Source organism: Toxotes jaculatrix, chromosome 20 (genome assembly GCF_017976425.1).
Source record: "Toxotes jaculatrix isolate fToxJac2 chromosome 20, fToxJac2.pri, whole genome shotgun sequence".
Lineage (NCBI taxonomy): Eukaryota > Metazoa > Chordata > Actinopteri > Toxotidae > Toxotes > Toxotes jaculatrix.
In genome coordinates, this window is record NC_054413.1 from 12,242,091 (window position 1) to 12,259,608 (window position 17,518).

General features: G+C 39.4%; 1 protein-coding gene across 1 annotated transcript; it reads right to left on the reverse strand.

Annotated features, from left to right (window-relative positions):
• Nucleotides 1-1,433: 1,433 nt before the first annotated feature.
• mtmr6 (myotubularin related protein 6) lies at nucleotides 1,434-16,940 on the reverse strand. Its single transcript, XM_041066355.1, has 15 exons — nucleotides 16,734-16,940; nucleotides 14,046-14,183; nucleotides 11,973-12,135; nucleotides 11,619-11,776; nucleotides 10,652-10,780; nucleotides 9,039-9,173; nucleotides 8,696-8,828; nucleotides 8,456-8,565; nucleotides 8,068-8,193; nucleotides 7,839-7,888; nucleotides 6,216-6,309; nucleotides 5,988-6,094; nucleotides 5,203-5,337; nucleotides 4,959-5,085; nucleotides 1,434-4,384 (listed from the first exon to the last, which is right to left on the reverse strand). Exons 1-15 carry the CDS (start codon nucleotides 16,755-16,757, stop codon nucleotides 4,025-4,027), a joined length of 1,989 nt encoding a protein of 662 aa, XP_040922289.1. The 5' UTR covers nucleotides 16,758-16,940; the 3' UTR covers nucleotides 1,434-4,024.
• Nucleotides 16,941-17,518: the final 578 nt, after the last annotated feature.

Consider the following 17,518-nt stretch of genomic DNA (forward strand, 5'->3'; position numbering starts at 1 on the left):
TTGTGGGGGACCAAAATGCTGGACACCACAAATTTAAATGGGTGTTACGATTCACGGCTGTAGTCAAGAAGACTAGGGGAGATGACCCAAATGCATAAATCCCAGGACAGGCAGATAAGTGAATTAATAGTTAATAATAATTTTTTACTCAAACTCACTGGCTGGAGGTCCAGGGCCAGGAAAAAGAAACTCAACTAAAAAAGTCCCAAAAACTACAAGAGCTGGTTAGGATTTGTTTTTAGGGTTCAGCTTAGAATTAGGTTTAGCTTAGAGATAGGAGCTAGGGAATGTATTATGTCAATGACGGGGTCCCTGTGGAAATAGTAAAACAAGGATATGCGATAGGATTAGGGACAGAGAGAGAGCAAGAGAGAGGTAGAGAGAGAGAATGACCTGTACAACAATGCCAGAAGAGCATAAATCATGGATGGGTGAATCATCATGATACTCAACCACATCATGATGTTGGCAGAAATGGAACTGAAAGTAAAATGTAGTAATTGACTGGATTGTTCTTGCCTTTGAAAAGATTCAGAATTTTACACACGCACACACACTTGTATTTATATCTCTGTGAGAACGCTCATTTACATAATGCAATCCCTAGCCCCTTACCCTCACTTTCCCAAAATGTCCTTACTCCTTAAGGTCTATGCCAGGGGTGTCAAAACTGTTCCACAAAGGGCCGTGTGGCTGCAGGTTTTTGTTCCAACCAAGCAGCAGCACACCAGACTTAACTCATTTAATCAACTGATCTCAGTCTTCAGACAGTTGATTGGTCAAACTGTGTGCTCTTCATTGGTTGGAACAAAAACCTGCAGCCACACGGCCCTCTGTGGAACAGTTTGGACACCCCTGGTCTATGCTTTTTTTGGTCCTCACAAAGATAGATGTACACATACACATACACACACACACACACACACACACACACACACACACACACACACACATTCTTCACCATTGTCTTCCAGCTACAGATTAAACTAAGCACACGTTTGCGTGTGTACATGTACAGTGCTACAGTGTCACATTAGTAATCAACAAGGAGTGGTACCACCTGTTGTTAAGCTGCCGGAGCACATTCTCTCCAAACCTTTTTACATTCCATTCCATCATTCTGTGAGTATTTTTCAACCTTTTTCGTGTACAACTTAGAACCCTCACCCATGTCCATAAAAAGAAATTATACAAACTTAATAATAACGATAATCAGAATAATTTCCTTATTTATTCATCCAATGAAATATTTTCAGTACCAAATTTTCCAAAACAAGTCGTTCAGTCAGTTTCAGGGTCCTAGTTTTATGTATGAGGACTCATTGGGGCCAGTATGTAGAGGGGAGTCAAACCAATAATAATAATAATAATAAGTTTATTTATAAAGCACTTTTCAAAAACAAAGTTACAAAGTGCTTTACATAGCAAAATCCAGGCAAAAAAAAAAATTAGAGCAATGAGCTAGAATCAGGCTATTAAAAGTACAGAGAATGACAACAATAAAAATAAATACTAAAACAAATTACAATAAAATGGTGAATGGTCAAATATATATATAAATATAACAAATATTGGAATGATGACTTAGGAAAAGGCTTTTTTTTTGAAAAGATATGCTTCAAGAAGTGATTTAAAACATGTCACTTGTTCTGCAAGGCTCAGCACGTCGGACAGGAACTTCCAGAATTGAGAGGCCCTGATTATAAATAGCAATCATCATGTCTTGACTGGAAATCCACCTCAAGATCGGTATAATCGTCGAACAGTTTACACTGATGTCAGGGAAAATGAGTGAATTATGAGCAGGTAGGGGATTTTAGTCAGATTGCCTAGGGAAAGAGAGACCCACACAAACCTTTTTTTACAAGACAAACCCACACACATGGACACCTACAACCTGCATGTACAACATCTGTGTGTGTGTGTGTGTGTATAGTATGCATACTTATGTGTACCTATGGATGTTCTACATGAGCACTGGATGTGCTTAGGTTGAGTGTAAGTCCAGTGTTCCCTCCTTGTCGTCAGGGGTGTTCTACCAGCATAGCGTGCAGTACACATCTGAATGATTCAGAACCCTGGGAGAGCCCTCGGCATCTTGTCTCTGGAAGAGACTTCTCAATGTTTAATGTGAGATAACACGCACAAGTAGGCTACAGGAAGAGAGCCTTAACTCAGAGCTGTGACACAGTGTCACATACTCCAGAATATCCTACAGTAAATAATGCTTTGATGTTGCAAAGTGTACTTTGAATGACTCTATTAATGTTATACAAATGAACACATATTCAAGCAACATTATGAAATTAACCTTTACACTGTAAGATAGGAATTTAAATTGAGACCAGTGATCAGTTTGTGGCTGTGTGAATGTGTTCGTGTGTGTAAGTACAAAACTTCATTTGTTTCTACAGTATGTGAAAAAGGGCGAAGAGTGGTGTTCAGGGTGGAAGTTCACTGCCAAAGCTCTAAGCACAAATTCCGTTAAGTATTTAATACACACACAGGCTGGATAAAGCACAGCAGAGTCAACAGAGTTGCCTTGAGTGGCATGTAAAGCAACGTACAAACAAGAGAGACGTACATAGTCATGAATTTGCATAGCAAAGAAACACGCACCCCACATAAACTGCTTTCCCTAACATTACCCTCCATCTTGCCCTCCTGTGGCGACTTGATTGAAGAAAATATTTGCTTGTACAGTAAATCAAATCCAGTGAAGATCAAATCCTTTCTGAGCTCTGGTATGAAGTGAACTTACAACCTTAGTCTGGAATTAATACAGAATTATTATGGTCTCTGGCCCAAAACAAGCAGTCTGGCTCAAAAATAAATGTGAACTTGTGGCCTAAATTTCACATGCTACATCCCCAGGGCAGTAAACATAGCCCAGTTAAAATAAGGGTGTATAATAAACTCTTGTTCCAAGACAGGGCATTTCTACATTAATAATAATTTTATCTTGATGTACTTATCCCAAAAGTATCTCAGCATCCAGCGTTGGCATTTTAGATGATCCTCAGAACACCTAAAAGAATATTAAAGAAAAAGCATGTATTAGCAATCATGTTTTGCATTTGACAATACTTAGAAAAACAAACACATTGTCCTTACTGAGAACTTTGAACCTATTCTCAGTGTATGTGTGACAGTGACCCCGTGTTCACGGTCAGCTGTCATAAATCGTAAGTCACGGACATGGCAGACAGACAAGACCAACAGGATTTTGCGATCAATGTGCGTTAGGAAGTCAGATTATCTGATCAATGTGAGAGGTGAAATAGGATTAAACGATCAATTAAGACGACAGTTGACAGCTGTCCCTGGTCCGTTGTCACGTTAATAGTTAAATAAGTGAAACAACTGCTGACTACTTAGAAAAACAAATCTAACTTTATATTTAGTCAGATAGTTAGTGGCATAGTTGCCAAATTTTGGCAAATTTTGGTAACTTACAGTGGTAGATTATCTTTAATGATGTAGAATGTGATGTTTTATTTTTTTTTCAGCCTGTCCAATCAGAGCCAAATCAGCCTAAGTCATACGCAACATTCGGATTACTTTGGATTCAAGCCTTTGGATGAGATGAAAAATGTGTGGTGCCAAAAAAAAATTAGATTTTGTGCAGGTTTTCATATTGAGAAATGTGACCATTTGCTTGCACTATCAGGTTCATTTATTTTCAAAAATGAATTAGAAACAAACTGGAAGAACCACCATTTTTTTGGATGAATTTATTCTCTTTTTCTATTCATTACCTCCCTATAGTGCGTTTCAACATTCATTAAAAAAAACAAACATTTTTTTCTTATAGGTGTGATATATGACATAATAATGAGGCTTTCCATAGAGATTTAGAGACTATACAGACATACAACTTCATCCACTCGGCCCATTCAGGACCACTGCGTAATCAGCACGTAATCGCATACAGAACGACAGCTTCCCCTTGACATGCACACACTTTCAGTAAGCTCTGAGTCACACCTGTCCCCTAAGTATCCCAGAATACCACTATTTGGTCTCAGAAAGTCATGCGTGCCACTCCGAACTCCAGACTGACAACAGCTGGCTCTTCTTTGGCCAGATCCTTGTTGTATGTCCCTTCCAGCTCGCCATAGCTCTGCTTCCTGCTCTCGGTGCCACTGCTGCCCTCTACCGTCCGCTCCGTGTCGGTGCTCTCCGATGCCTCCTCGCCCACCTCCTCTTGCTCATTCTCCTCCTCCACCCGCCGCTGCACTTCTTTGTGGTTGATGGGTGCCCCCAGAATGAGGGAGTCGGGACGTGGCGGGAGAGAGTTAGAGTTGGATCGCTGATCTCTGGTGGGGGGCGGCGCAGGCAGTTCAAAGGTTGTAACAGGGGTCATACCGAGCTGTTGGAGCCTCTGGACAGAGACGGAAGAACAGGATAACGAAAGGATGTTTTATCCAGAAATTGTAAGTGTTCTGAAGTGAAAGAACACTGCAGTGTATAAAATACTACATGCTACGAATATCACAGCATATTTGAGGTGAATATTATCAGTTTAAATATTTTAAATGTTTCAATATTTAATGTAAATTTTGTGATGGTACTGGAGGACATTTTATGTGAATGAACTAAAAACGTTTCTTGAAACGTAAACGTCAAGTATGGTAACTGAAATCAGATGCTTGCAATTATTTTATCTCAAGACTACGATAAGATAATTATCTTGTTGATCATGTGTGACTCTGCCAATTGTTTCCCTAGCATTACAAGAAAAAATGAACGCATGATCTTGGGATGATGACGTTGACAAAAAAAAAAGCAAGAAAAAAAAAACAAAAACGCAAGCATGGCAGCTCTTTTTTTCTGAGGATTTTATTAAATAAAAAAATCAAAGAAACAACAAAACTGGTTAACACTGAAAATATAAAATAAAAATGTCTTAACTTCAACATATGGGTCTCATAGATAAAATTTATGTGCCGACTCACAGTCTCCAGTGCTTGCAACGTGCTCTCTGCCTTGCGGCTGTTCTCTCTCAGAGTCAGAACAGTTTTAAGGATGGATTGACGTGGGTGCATGGACCGATCAAACTGGTGGTACATGTTCCTCCAGAACCTTGGAAACACAGGTCCACACAAACACGTTGATTCCTTATATAATTATATGAATAATTCAAGTTAAGCACTACATATATGGGACAAACAGGAGGAAGGTGAGGAAGGCTGTACTTACTTGAAATGATATGGCAGGGTGGAAGGCTCCAACACAGGGTGTGCCTCAGAGTATGCAGGGCTGTAGAATGGATTCAAGTAGTTCTGTTTTTCGCTCATTAGAAATGCCCACAGTGAGTGCGTCCGCTCTCTGAGCCTTGAACACAAAGCAGTAGTTGAAGAGAAATATGACATATTCATGCTTCCAGCATAGGTAACAGAAACATAGTCAACGTAAGTGATTGAATATTAAGACACATATCTGAATTTACTTAGGTTTTTGTTATCGAAGCTGCTCTGTAATATGGAAATATGGAGTATTTGTCCAGGGTTTACCACTAGTGTGTACAATGTCCAGTTGGATGAAAACAGTGGTCGTTTCAATGCTTTATTTTTAGGTTAGGATTCCTTCAGTATTCATTATGTAGGATGTTTTACTGAGAGCAGAATTATTTGCAGAGGTCTCTTTCACTTGGCCGGGTGAATAAAACAGGTAAATACACTGAATAAATCAGTTTCTTATTAAAAATCAGTGTTTCTTTGGTGCTCTTGGGCAGACACAAGAAGGGCTGTTTGCTCAGCTTGTTTCTCTGATAACCTAAGATCTAGACCTCAGATGACTAAAGTCCTTCATCTCCTTAAAGGTTAAAGTTAAAAGGTTGTAAGGTTGCAAAAAGCAGTTATGTGACCTGGAACAGTAAGAAAGCACTTGTTTTTTTCCTTTTAGAAATGATGATTATGTTTCAGAGTTGTCATCTCTGTAGCCAACAGAGGCGAGGCGGTGCAGAGAGTGTGTGTTGGACTCACTGTAACTCCTCTCTCTGTCTCTGATTGTTGCCAAGGAAGTTTCCATATTGACAGGAGTGGACGTGTTCATGGATCTGCAGCAGGAACCACTCACTGAACTCAAATGCCTATGGAGAGGGTTACCGTTAAATAAATATAAGAAAGCATACCACGCTGCATGTGAGGCACATACTGTAGATCTGTGGAAATACAATACACAAGTCATGTAGTTCACACACTTCCACACACCTGTGGGAACTGCTCCGTCAGCTGCCAGACACACTCCAGGAACTGAGTGAAGATAGGAGACACCTCCTTTGGATCCCCATCCAGCTGGTCACACCTACACAGATACACAATTAAAATACACAATAACAGTCACATAACAGCTACCACATAAACAACTAAGCTGCATAAATAGTACATATGTAGTATGCATGTAGAAGTGGTGGACTCTATATGAGGGGCAAGGGCAAAACAATTGGCCCCCATCAGCAGGATGCATGTTAAGTAAAAAGGCTACATCTCCTATTGAGATTAACATTTTATAGGGTGATTTAGAACATAAAGAATGCAACACCTCTGTATCAAAAAGGATTTACTTTTTAAACATTTATTTTTGAAAACATTTCAAATATAGGGAATGGGCACATATCTGCAATAAAAAACTGTAGAGGAGAAGACCAGAACCATGACTTAGCAATAAATGGGGAATATTTATTATTTCTAAATCTCGATGAATGAATGAATAAATGAGGCAATATAACAAAAGGACAGAATCAAACAGACAAACAAAATTGATCTTTGAACGATGAACTGAATGGATCACTTAGTTTGGCAGACATGAAAAGAACAGTGGAATTCAGAATTACCAAAGAATGGGGGAACGCTAGGGAAGTGAATATTTTTTTCAGGGTTTACTATTACTAATTCTGAGCACTATCATCCTTCTTGTTGAACCTGAAATGGTTAAGTGGATGCTGGTCTACTTGTTGCTCTCCCAGCACGGGACAACTCCCTAAGATGCAGCAGTCACAAAGGCAACAAGGTTCGGCCAACAGAGTTGCTCAGCTGATCTAGTGGTTTCACTCCAGCCTGGACTGAGCAGAACTGAGGCTGATGGTGGTTTTTGCAAGCAGGCACAAGGGTTGCAATGCAGCCTCTGCAATATTCTTGAATATGATATCACTGGCAGCTCCACAAACATTCCCAAATACTATTAAAAACCAGACTTACTGAAGTAAATAACAGAAGTTGAGCTAACTCAGTTTGGTATTTAAGTACAACCTGAGGCTGAGGCTGGTTTCAGATTAAGAGCAAAATGGGCACACAGCTTGATGAAGGAAAAGACTTAAACTTGTCAAGTGGTTACAAGAAAATCTTGATGGACGAGAGGCAAGAAAACAAAAACAAAACAAAACAATACAAAACAAAAGAAGAACCGCAAGAAGAAAACAACTTATGGTTCCAAAGATGCCACAAATGCCAAAAATACCAAAGTGCTAAAGGGCCAAAGGGAATGTCTGTGAGAATCTGCAGCCCCATTTATCATCTGCCTGAACTGTGACTTTCCTCCAACGATCGCCAAATCCTTTCTTTCAAGAAACAAGGAAGAGGACAAGCTGGTTTTGAAATGTTGCATAAGAGATCACAAACTTCGGCTTTTCATTATGGTCAATCAAAAATGATTCTAAAAAAAGCTCTCACACTCTCACACACACACACATCTATACATATATATATATATATATATATATATATATATTTTTTTTTTTTTTTTAACTATGGGGCAAATGCAATCATGAAATCCTGCTTGAATTTGCTGCAGCAAACACTGACTAAATCTCTAGGCTGAGCTGGTTGAAACCTCACCTGTCAGCAAACTTGTGACCAAAGGAGATCCAGTCTTTTTCTATCAGTACCTAAAGACAAATATAAGGGAAAAATAAGTATGATGCAGGAGACAAAAACATCTAGCAGAAGAAGTAAGGCTTAGGGTAAGGGCTGGGCTCAAGCATTTAGTTGTGAGGTAAAGATTAGGGCAATGAGTGTCCTCACAAAGATAGAAGTACAATTTTGTGTGTGTGTTTGTGGCTGTTACCATGAAGCCCTTGATGGTACGATAGTAAGGGTCCATGAGCAATGCCCCCAGGGAGCAGACTTGGGCCGTTCTGTCCCATCCGTCTGAACAATGAACCAATACACTGGCTCCTTCCACTGCCACCGCCTGGGATCAAGAGAGGAAGACAGACAGCAAAATATTGTGATATGACCTATGTCCTTAACAGTCCTTAACAGTCAATATCTATGGACTAGTGGAGATGGGCTAGTGATGAGCAAGTCTTAGGATTTAAAGATGGTAGATGACAGCATGCTTTAAACTTTGTTTATAGGGAGATGCCACATGATGTCCTCAGAAAAACTTGAATATTCTGAATAACAATGTTTATGTGCAAAAAAGCAAGGAGAAGGAAAGGGAAAATATTTACCTTGGCGAGAAAGATAGCTGCATCAACAACGGCCTTGATATGCCGGAGCCAGCCACTGTTCTCCAGGCCAACCAAATAGTCACTCATGGAGAGAGACCGAGTCCCGATCACTGAAACACATACAAAGTCACAAAGTAATTTCAAATGAACGCTTACTAATTGTGCTTTGTTTGAATATTATATAATACCCTTCATAATATGCAAGCAAAGTGCAATGACAGTTTTATATGTGTGTTTAACCTTCTATCAGTTTCTGCAGGCTGGACCTCATTACATGGATGTTTTCGATACCAACAAACTGGAAGCGGATGTTGGAGTAGTTGTCTTCGTTCTCATAGCCTTTACCTGCTGCTCGGTTAGCTAGTGCATTCAACTGCAGGGCAGAAAAAAAAAATATATATGAAAAACAAACGAATGCAAGTTTTTGGCTGTTTTCACATTGTTTATGTAATACTGAACCCAGTTATAAATACAGTACTTTTAAGGATGTGGATTTTTAACTTGATGAAAGAAACAACAAACAACCCTTCTGTTGTTCATGAGCACATTATTCAGAGGTCTTTGTTTGGCTGCCCCGCCTCACCTTTGGCCTTGTATCCATGACATAGACGAATCGGCTGTTGTGATTGGCTTTGCTAATGGCCTGCAGCATGCTCTCGTCCTCTAAGCATCGTGCACTGAACCCAGAGAGAGGCTGACTGCATCGACACACTGCTGCCTGTCAGGGGTGGAAACAAAGTATACTGATCAGGACAAGACCAGGTTCAAAAATACAAAATACTGCTGCTACATTATCAATGAAAACTAGATCATTTCACCACATTCATTACCTCCCTCTATGTTTCACCATAACAACTACAGCTCAAAATAATTATTTGATCTTTATCAAATTGACAAAAAGTTCAAATGTCATTAGCAATTTATATGGCATTTTGATTTTTTAGTTTGGATTGTAGACATAAAATATTAGTATTATGTTTCAGCTTCCCAATCCTTAATGGATAATGGAAAATGACAAAGCCATTTTGTGGTACACTACATAGGCTGTGTTTGTATCTATTCCACAAAAAAAACATAAGTCTATGTGCCAGAAATAAGCTGAATCAATGCAGAGTGCAGACAGTTTATTTCGCAACAAACCATTGTTAACAGTCAGGTTTTGAAAAGCTGACACGTAAAAGGATTATGTAGAATAGAAAGCAAGCAGGACCAACAAGTTGTTCTACTGGGAAATTATTAATTAAAACATGCGTGGGTGTGTATTTATGTCAGGCAAGGTAGCAAATTTACAATTTTAAAATACATTAATGTAAATAAGTATGCACCATTAATGGTGATTACAATGTTTTTCATGTAGTTACAGTGATGTAAAATGTTATTTCACAACTTGAATCCGTGGCAGGGCCCAATAGAAGTCAGTGTCTGTTCATCAGTCCCTCTGACAGTTTTGTGCAGAAAAAGATATCGCAATAACTACTGTACAGATTTCCCTGAAATTTCGTTGGCGTCAAAAGGAGATTCCTAATAAACTTTGGTGACCCTCTGACCTTTCATCTCACACAAATAAAAGGTCAGAATTTCCATGTGCACACAAGAAATATCAAAATCTAAAGAGCAGATTTCCATGAAATTTGTTAAGCACATACATGTATGCGGCAGACAAATCTTTTCAATGTTGTTCCATGTTGGACACCTTATGAGTTTTCCTTTAGAACCACTCTAGGCCAAACTTTGCACATTATCACATAATCCCACATGGGCATTCCCATGAAATCTGCTTAGTACATTCATGTAATCTTGGGACTACACCCTTTCAAATTCAGTAACCTTATGGCCTTTCCTCTAGTGCCACCTAGTGGGAAATCCTTATGTTTTAGCTCACTTATAGATAAACTTTAAAAATCACAAATATCTTGGTTGTCCCACAATTATGTGTTGTGGGCTTTAAGTCTTGTTTTTTATTTTTAAATACTGCCCAGTGGACATTTCTGTGTTTTTAGAAGGTTTAAAAACTTTTTTTTCCATAATGATTTTTTACCTTTTATATTCTCTCTATAAACTACTGCAACAAACAAACAAAAAAAAACAAAAAATAAATCAAATTTATAAAATAAGCGTATACAAAACTATTTTTTCCACTCTGTAAAGCAGACTGTGGGATCTATTGTGTTTACATTGTTACAGTTTTTAAATTACCTTTTTCTCCTGGTAGAAGTATGTGAGTACGGGAAAGCGTCCTTTGCTTCTGAACTTGGAACTCCCCACGATGATAGGCTTACTGGCTGTGATGGGAACATACAGATCCCGTGGATATGTCTCACACACCTGGAAAATCAGACACACAACATACAAACACTGCATATGTAATTGCACGCAGGTGACAGAAAAGATATCGACAGACATCTGTCTGTGACGCTTTGGTTAGGGCTGATAACATACTGCACTTTCCTGAGAGCAATCCCTTCTTTAAACTAAGTTAATCTTCTTAGAGACAAATATCAGAATTCGGTTTTAAGCTTTGTCTATCACAATAGAGTTGGAGCTCACATTTAGCAGTGGAGCTAACAGTTAAGCTCTAGTGCCCTCTTCTGGATGAGTGCCTGATGCCTTCTGGATGATTGTCTGACACTTGAGCTGAAGAGCCTGGACGGTGTTTGCACAAAGCATACTAAAGAGTTTTGTGCTTTACAGTGTCAAAAATGCAGCACATACTGCATAAAACGTGCAGCTGGCATAACGACAGACTGAAATTACTTTATGGCTTAGTAATAATGTGACTACTGTTTGGACTTTTTGTTCTCCTTTGTGGCAGGTGAAGTTTATGGCACACAGAGAAGGTACCAAGGTTCAACAAGTTTTATTTTGTCACTTCCTTTGCATGGACAATATGTCCTTCCATAGACATAATCGATGGTGTTTATCTATTTTGTCCTGATTTGGAAAGATGCAAAGTTGATAAAAGATGTATTATTCCTTAAAACTTTGAGCTGCTGCAGAATTAACTATGACTTGACACATCTTGGCTGTGAAATATCCTGACACTGCAGAGACTATGTGCTTGTACTTACGAAGTACCAAAAATTGACAAAAGATCTTTCTTCTGATGAATTCTCTCTACTTATAGTTAAGGTCAAGGTAAGTCAAGGTATAGCCAACTACCTACCTTATAGTCTCTGTTAACATCTGTGAGCTGCCATTGGTCGCAGGGGACGCCCATCCTCTCAAACTCCGCCCCCAGGTCGATGAGCTGCCATCCTTCCTCTCTCTGTTGGTCATTCTGTTTGGGGTTGTAGGAGAAAGCATAGAGCTCCTCATAGGATACTGGGCAGAGGAGAAGAAAACCAAAAACCAGAAGAGATGCCTCAATAGAACACAAACAGATATGTATAACACACTGTCTCTATTTTATATGTAGAAAGAGTAAAAACAGGAAGGGGCAAGAAAGCAACAAATATATTGAAGGTCAGTGATCCCTGTGAGTGGACAAGCAGAAACACTGATTTCAACACAAACCTACCAGGCCGTAGAAGACGCAGAAGTGAGCTGTAGATATCGTGGCAGTCTCTTTCTCTCTGTACCACAAAATGAACTACCCTGAAGTTACGACACTGGATGACCAGAGGACAGCCTGTGGTGGTCAGGGAGAGCTTCTCCACAGAGGCTATATGGTGATGCAAAATCTGCAGGGAAGGGAGGGAGAAACAGAGCAAAGAGGAAAAAAAGGAGGTGATTATATTCAGTGGATTGGTAGTTTAAGTCAGGTGCTGATTTGTTTTTCACCTTAGGTAAATGTAATGTATATACAATAAAAAAGGAAGTATGTCATGACTAACTTGTGTGGTCGGAAAGACCACTAAGAGGACTTAATAAAGAGCTTCACACCCATAGCTGTCATCAAGACTAATGTAGAGAAAACTGACATTGATCTGTGAGGTAAATAAGATTGAAGGATAAATAAAATTCATAATGTTGAAAGATGTGGATGCAGTTTGCTTTTAACATCGTTTAATATAGGATTCCAACCATGGCAACTTACAAGTGAGTGTGTGCGCACACACACCATCTAAAAGTTGATCTCACCAGCTGCTGAGACACACACAGTGACTCAACTTGTTGTTTAATATTTTATAAAGTACACTTAGTCTGACAAAATTCTAACAATCTCTCATTCTGACCTCCAGACTGATTCTAAATTGCCTCCACAAATGCAGATACATACAGTATACTACACATAGCACATGCATACAGGCACCTACACACACACAACCACATAACAGGAGACAAAACTGCAAGCAACACCAGAATAAGCCCAAAAACAAAGAAAATGTTCCCTTTTCTCAGCAAATAAAGCAGGAAGGATAGTGGAGAGGAGGTCATGGCCCCAGGTCTGCTGCATAAAGCATTTTATACCACGTTAACACTTCCACAATGCAGACCAGCTACTGTAGCAATCTAAACACTAGAGTACTGTTTTTTAAATTACATCACATAACAGGATACAGAAGGTATACTGCTACTGTCTATATTCAGATAGCAAAATATCCTGTTTAACCAAGTGTGAAAAATGTCATATAGGGGGTCATTCATATGAAATAACTATCAAAAATCACATACATAATATCAATGACAATATCTTCTGAGACTGAAATTAAAATCATGTGTTCACATACTGCCATTGTGCTGCAACTGTAACATTAAAAAAAATCTAATCCAGACACCTTGCTACTGTATAATGAGGATTTTGGAACCCCTCCCCTACTTCCTCTTACCACAGACAGGCTTGCATATTCTCTCCTTTTGCCCAACACATTGCCAACACATCCACCACACATCATGTTAAGGACTTCCTTGTGGTGGTCACACTGATGTCTCTTTGTGTGGCTGCGGTTAGGTGACGCCCACATCACACTGAAACTCAAGTTTCTGTAGAATAATCATTTTCTAGCTTTCATTTGCAACTGAAACATCTATCATTCATCTCCACTGAAAACTTGTACTTTGTATGTATCTATATTGTAAGTCTATGTTCAGGAGCTTAAAAACAGATGAAAGCAGATTTAAAAAACAAGGTGTTCCTGACAGCAAGGCAATGCAGTTGCCAGAAGCAATGATTTTTGCTACTGGCAACATTACACTGCACAAGTCCTTCCAGTGTGGGAGTGCATAAATATTATACTGCAGACTAACAAAAGTTAATCAGAAGGCTAAATACAGGTCCATGTTGTTGATTGAGCATCCTCAATCACCCACACAAATTTGCATGCTTGAAATTGTACCATCTCCCTGCTGACTTTTGGCAATTCAGCACTAGTGGGTAAAATTTCTGGGGAATAGGGAGAAGTGGTCAGTAGCTACAAAAAGTATCTCTACAGTGAAAGCCTGCACTTGTGTGGTATAAAACACTTTGACCCTGTAAATTGAGGTGTTGAAATTGAACTGTTTCTGTATTTTACACACATTTTCATCAAGGAAATGCCAATGGTACATTCTCGGTGGCTACATCCATATGTTTCCGTGCTTGGTGAACACTGGGGACTGTGGGGGACACCTGTAATACTGGCAGCATACAGTCACCAACAGAACTACTCACCCAGATCTCCTGTCCAGCAGAGGTTGAGTTGTTAGAGTTAGAGCTGCTCTCCACAAAGATGAGATGTGTAGCTGTGAGGTACAGTGTGCCATTTGTGGATTTGTTGCTGAAGCGATCCAGCAGCCGCACCTGCTCCACCTGCAAATAAAACACTCACACAGATGAGAAGTTCAGTCCTTATGCTGGGTGTAAAGTTGTGTACAGGATATACTGAAGAGAGGAAAGACGGATCTTGCTAACAGGAATGACACCTGTTATGAAGTTACTGCAAGTGGCACTTGGAACCAGCTCCAGCTGGCATGTCACCTAATCCTGACCACCTGGCCCTCTATATCAGCTGCCAATTCCATTATAATGAGAGTCACAAATGATTTCCGAATATGTCAGAAAAAAGCCAAACGATGGTAGTCACTCAATAATGTTACATCTGTTATAAATAAACCGTCCGGAACCTTCACTTAGCCAATCCAAGTCATACACAACTCATATCCTAAATTTTCACAGTTATTCAAAGTGCATTTGGTTATACAGCTGATGTGTAGTCTTGTTATGTTGCATTACACCCATCTGCAACTCATTCATGCACATAAACATACATACAGCAATTACTCGCAGTAGAACATTTACTCGAGTCACAAGTTTGTTTTTTCTTTAAACAGGAATGAGGTAGTGGTCCAATAGGTGTAATAAATAACAGGTTTTGTGCCCCCTGGAGCACAGAACACCCACTCATGACTGCAAAGTTTGAAAGAAAATCTCCAGTCCAGAATCAGCATACTTCATTAGTGTATGCATATTGTCTATTACACGATACTACTAAATACATAACACAGTCCTTAACATCAGTCCCAACCTAAGAGGCATATATTCTGTGGAACAGTCGGAAAACACTGCACATTAAATATGTACACTGTTGAGTTCCTCTCAAATCCCTTTTTAGCACTAAAATGCATTAGAATGAGGATTCCCCTTACTGAAACGAAGTATACTGATTGTTACTAATTTCCTTCACTCAGTAGCCAAAAAAGCAAATTTTGAACTTTGAGTGTTTGCTGCTGTCACTGTTAACTGTCCAAATCCATGATTTATCAAAGAAGAGGTTCTCCTGTTGACTCAGACATCCTCTTCTTTTTTTCCGTTTTCCTGTTGTTCTCAGATATGACAAAATGGTTGAGCCCATCTTTGTCTCCCAGCAACCAGCAGGACAGGGCACAGCTCTGTCATAGGCAGGCTTCTTGGCACATACAGGAAGTCAGGGTGTGTGTGAGTGAAAGAGTGAGTTAGTGAGCGAGAGAGAGAAAAAGAGAACCAGAACATCTCAACATCTCAAGTACTTTAAATGCAGCATCCACTCCAACAAAATACTCTCACGACAATACATAGAAGCAGTCTCTTTAAACAAAGTGAAAACATGTTTGCCATTTCAGGGTAGCAATAATGCCCTACTGTGCTGTTTTATTCAAGCAAAAAAAGAAAAAAGAAAAGAAAACCAGAAGGATTTAGACAGTGGGGCCACACCCAGTCTGCATGGAATCATAACCACTTGAACCCGGTACATCCTTATTCCAACGGCAATTATGTTACCTAAGAAATGCGTGTACTTTGTTGTAAGGTCCAATTGTCCTGAAGCCTTGAAAATTAGGTCACACTGCTTCCTAACATGTTTGAAAGAAAGCTCACCTTTCAACATACACACCCTTGCAAACACACACACAAGAAGAGAATAGGCCTAGCTTGTGTCCTCAGCTTGTGAGCAACAGAGGCCTATTCAGAAGAAGTTTGAGAGGTAAATGCTAAAGGAAAGCCACTTCAACAAAGTATACTGCAGTGTATATGTGTAATTGTGTGTATATTGTGTTGCTTTTCTATCCCAGTTTATTGCATTTGACTGTTGACCCCCATCAGTGGGTGAACTGTAGCACTTTTAATACACAATTTTTGACTTTATGGAATGAAATGTCACTGGACCATTTAACAAACCAAATTAAAGTCATCATATTTCATATCTGGTTGCAAATCATTTAACCGTATGTTGCTATGCAATCCATAGACACCACCAGCTGCTTAGTATCTTTTCCAGTGATGCTCTGCCAAACCTGTACTGCTGCAATCTTCACTTTTTACTTGCTTTGGGGGCTTTTGACTTCGGTTTGGCCCTCAGTAAGTGATTTAGATAAAACAGTAAGACTATGTATAAAGAGGTCAGTCCTACAGTGATCACCCAAGATGTGGGAGATCACTGTAGGACTTTATAAAACCATCATGTATCCAGTCAGAACATAAATGTGCCATTATGCTTGAATATAGCTTAGTTTCTCCTTGCGGTGTTTTATCACACCGGATGCACTGACTGGCTTGATAGTGTAACGTTAACTCAGTCACTAAAAGGGCATGCAAGTATTAGTATTTCAGATAGCTAGGAAGCTAGGAAGCCTAGCTATCTGCTGGACGGGAAAAACAAACAGCTCATTGATGCTCGTCACGTCTAGCCCTTCAAGCCGCTGGCGACACCTGCTAGCCATCAAGCTATTAGCATGATCGACACACATTTAGTCTATAAACACTGATATCTAGCAAACACATCACACACTAAAGCATTTCAACCCCCTACCCCGACCCCCAAAAAAGACAAGGCCAAGCTGCTAACTGTCTCCCATCTATTTGCGATTAGCTAGAAATGTTAGCTACCTTTGGCGTACGGATGTGCTCCATTTCTCCGAATCAAAACAGCTGTCACCGACTTCAAAGCTTCAAACGACGCCTTGGGGAAAAAACTGTATCATTGATAATGTGACGGCTGAAACTGCTGCACAAATCGCCTTCACTTTGTCGGAGGCATACGATATGTTTTTATTGTCAATTATTTTGCTCCTCCATCCGCGTAAAGGTCCTGCCAATCACGTCAACACTTGCGGTTTGGGGTTTTCAGCAATAAAAGCACGAGTTCATGTAGGTATTTGGATAACATAACTTATAACCCACCCTCTGTAAATCGTGTATTATTTAGTAATTGGTTATAACTTTGATTTGTTTGGATTAAGCACAACCTTATATAGTAAATTGCATCATATATGCACAATATATATTAAAGAAATAACACTTGATTTTAACTCAGGACTCCTCTAAAAGATTGATACAAAAGGATTGGGTGATGATGCAGCCGTTGCCTCACAGCCGACTGTTATTTCAGTTTATAATGTGCTCTTGATATGCATATAGAATTAACAAAAGTACTTGAAACCTTCAGACCCTCTAAAGGTCTGGGAGCATCAGGGCAGTTGCCCACTTTTCTCCTTTAGTAATCCAGCCACGCAGAAGGTAGTATAAGATCAAATAAAAACATTAATGTTAAGGGGAAAGTGCAAAAGTTGACAATCGACAATAGTATGTGTGAAACAACAGGTTTGCAAATTGCCTGACAAATGCATCTGCCATTTTTAAGTTTCTATTTTCTTTTATTTTGAAAGAGACAC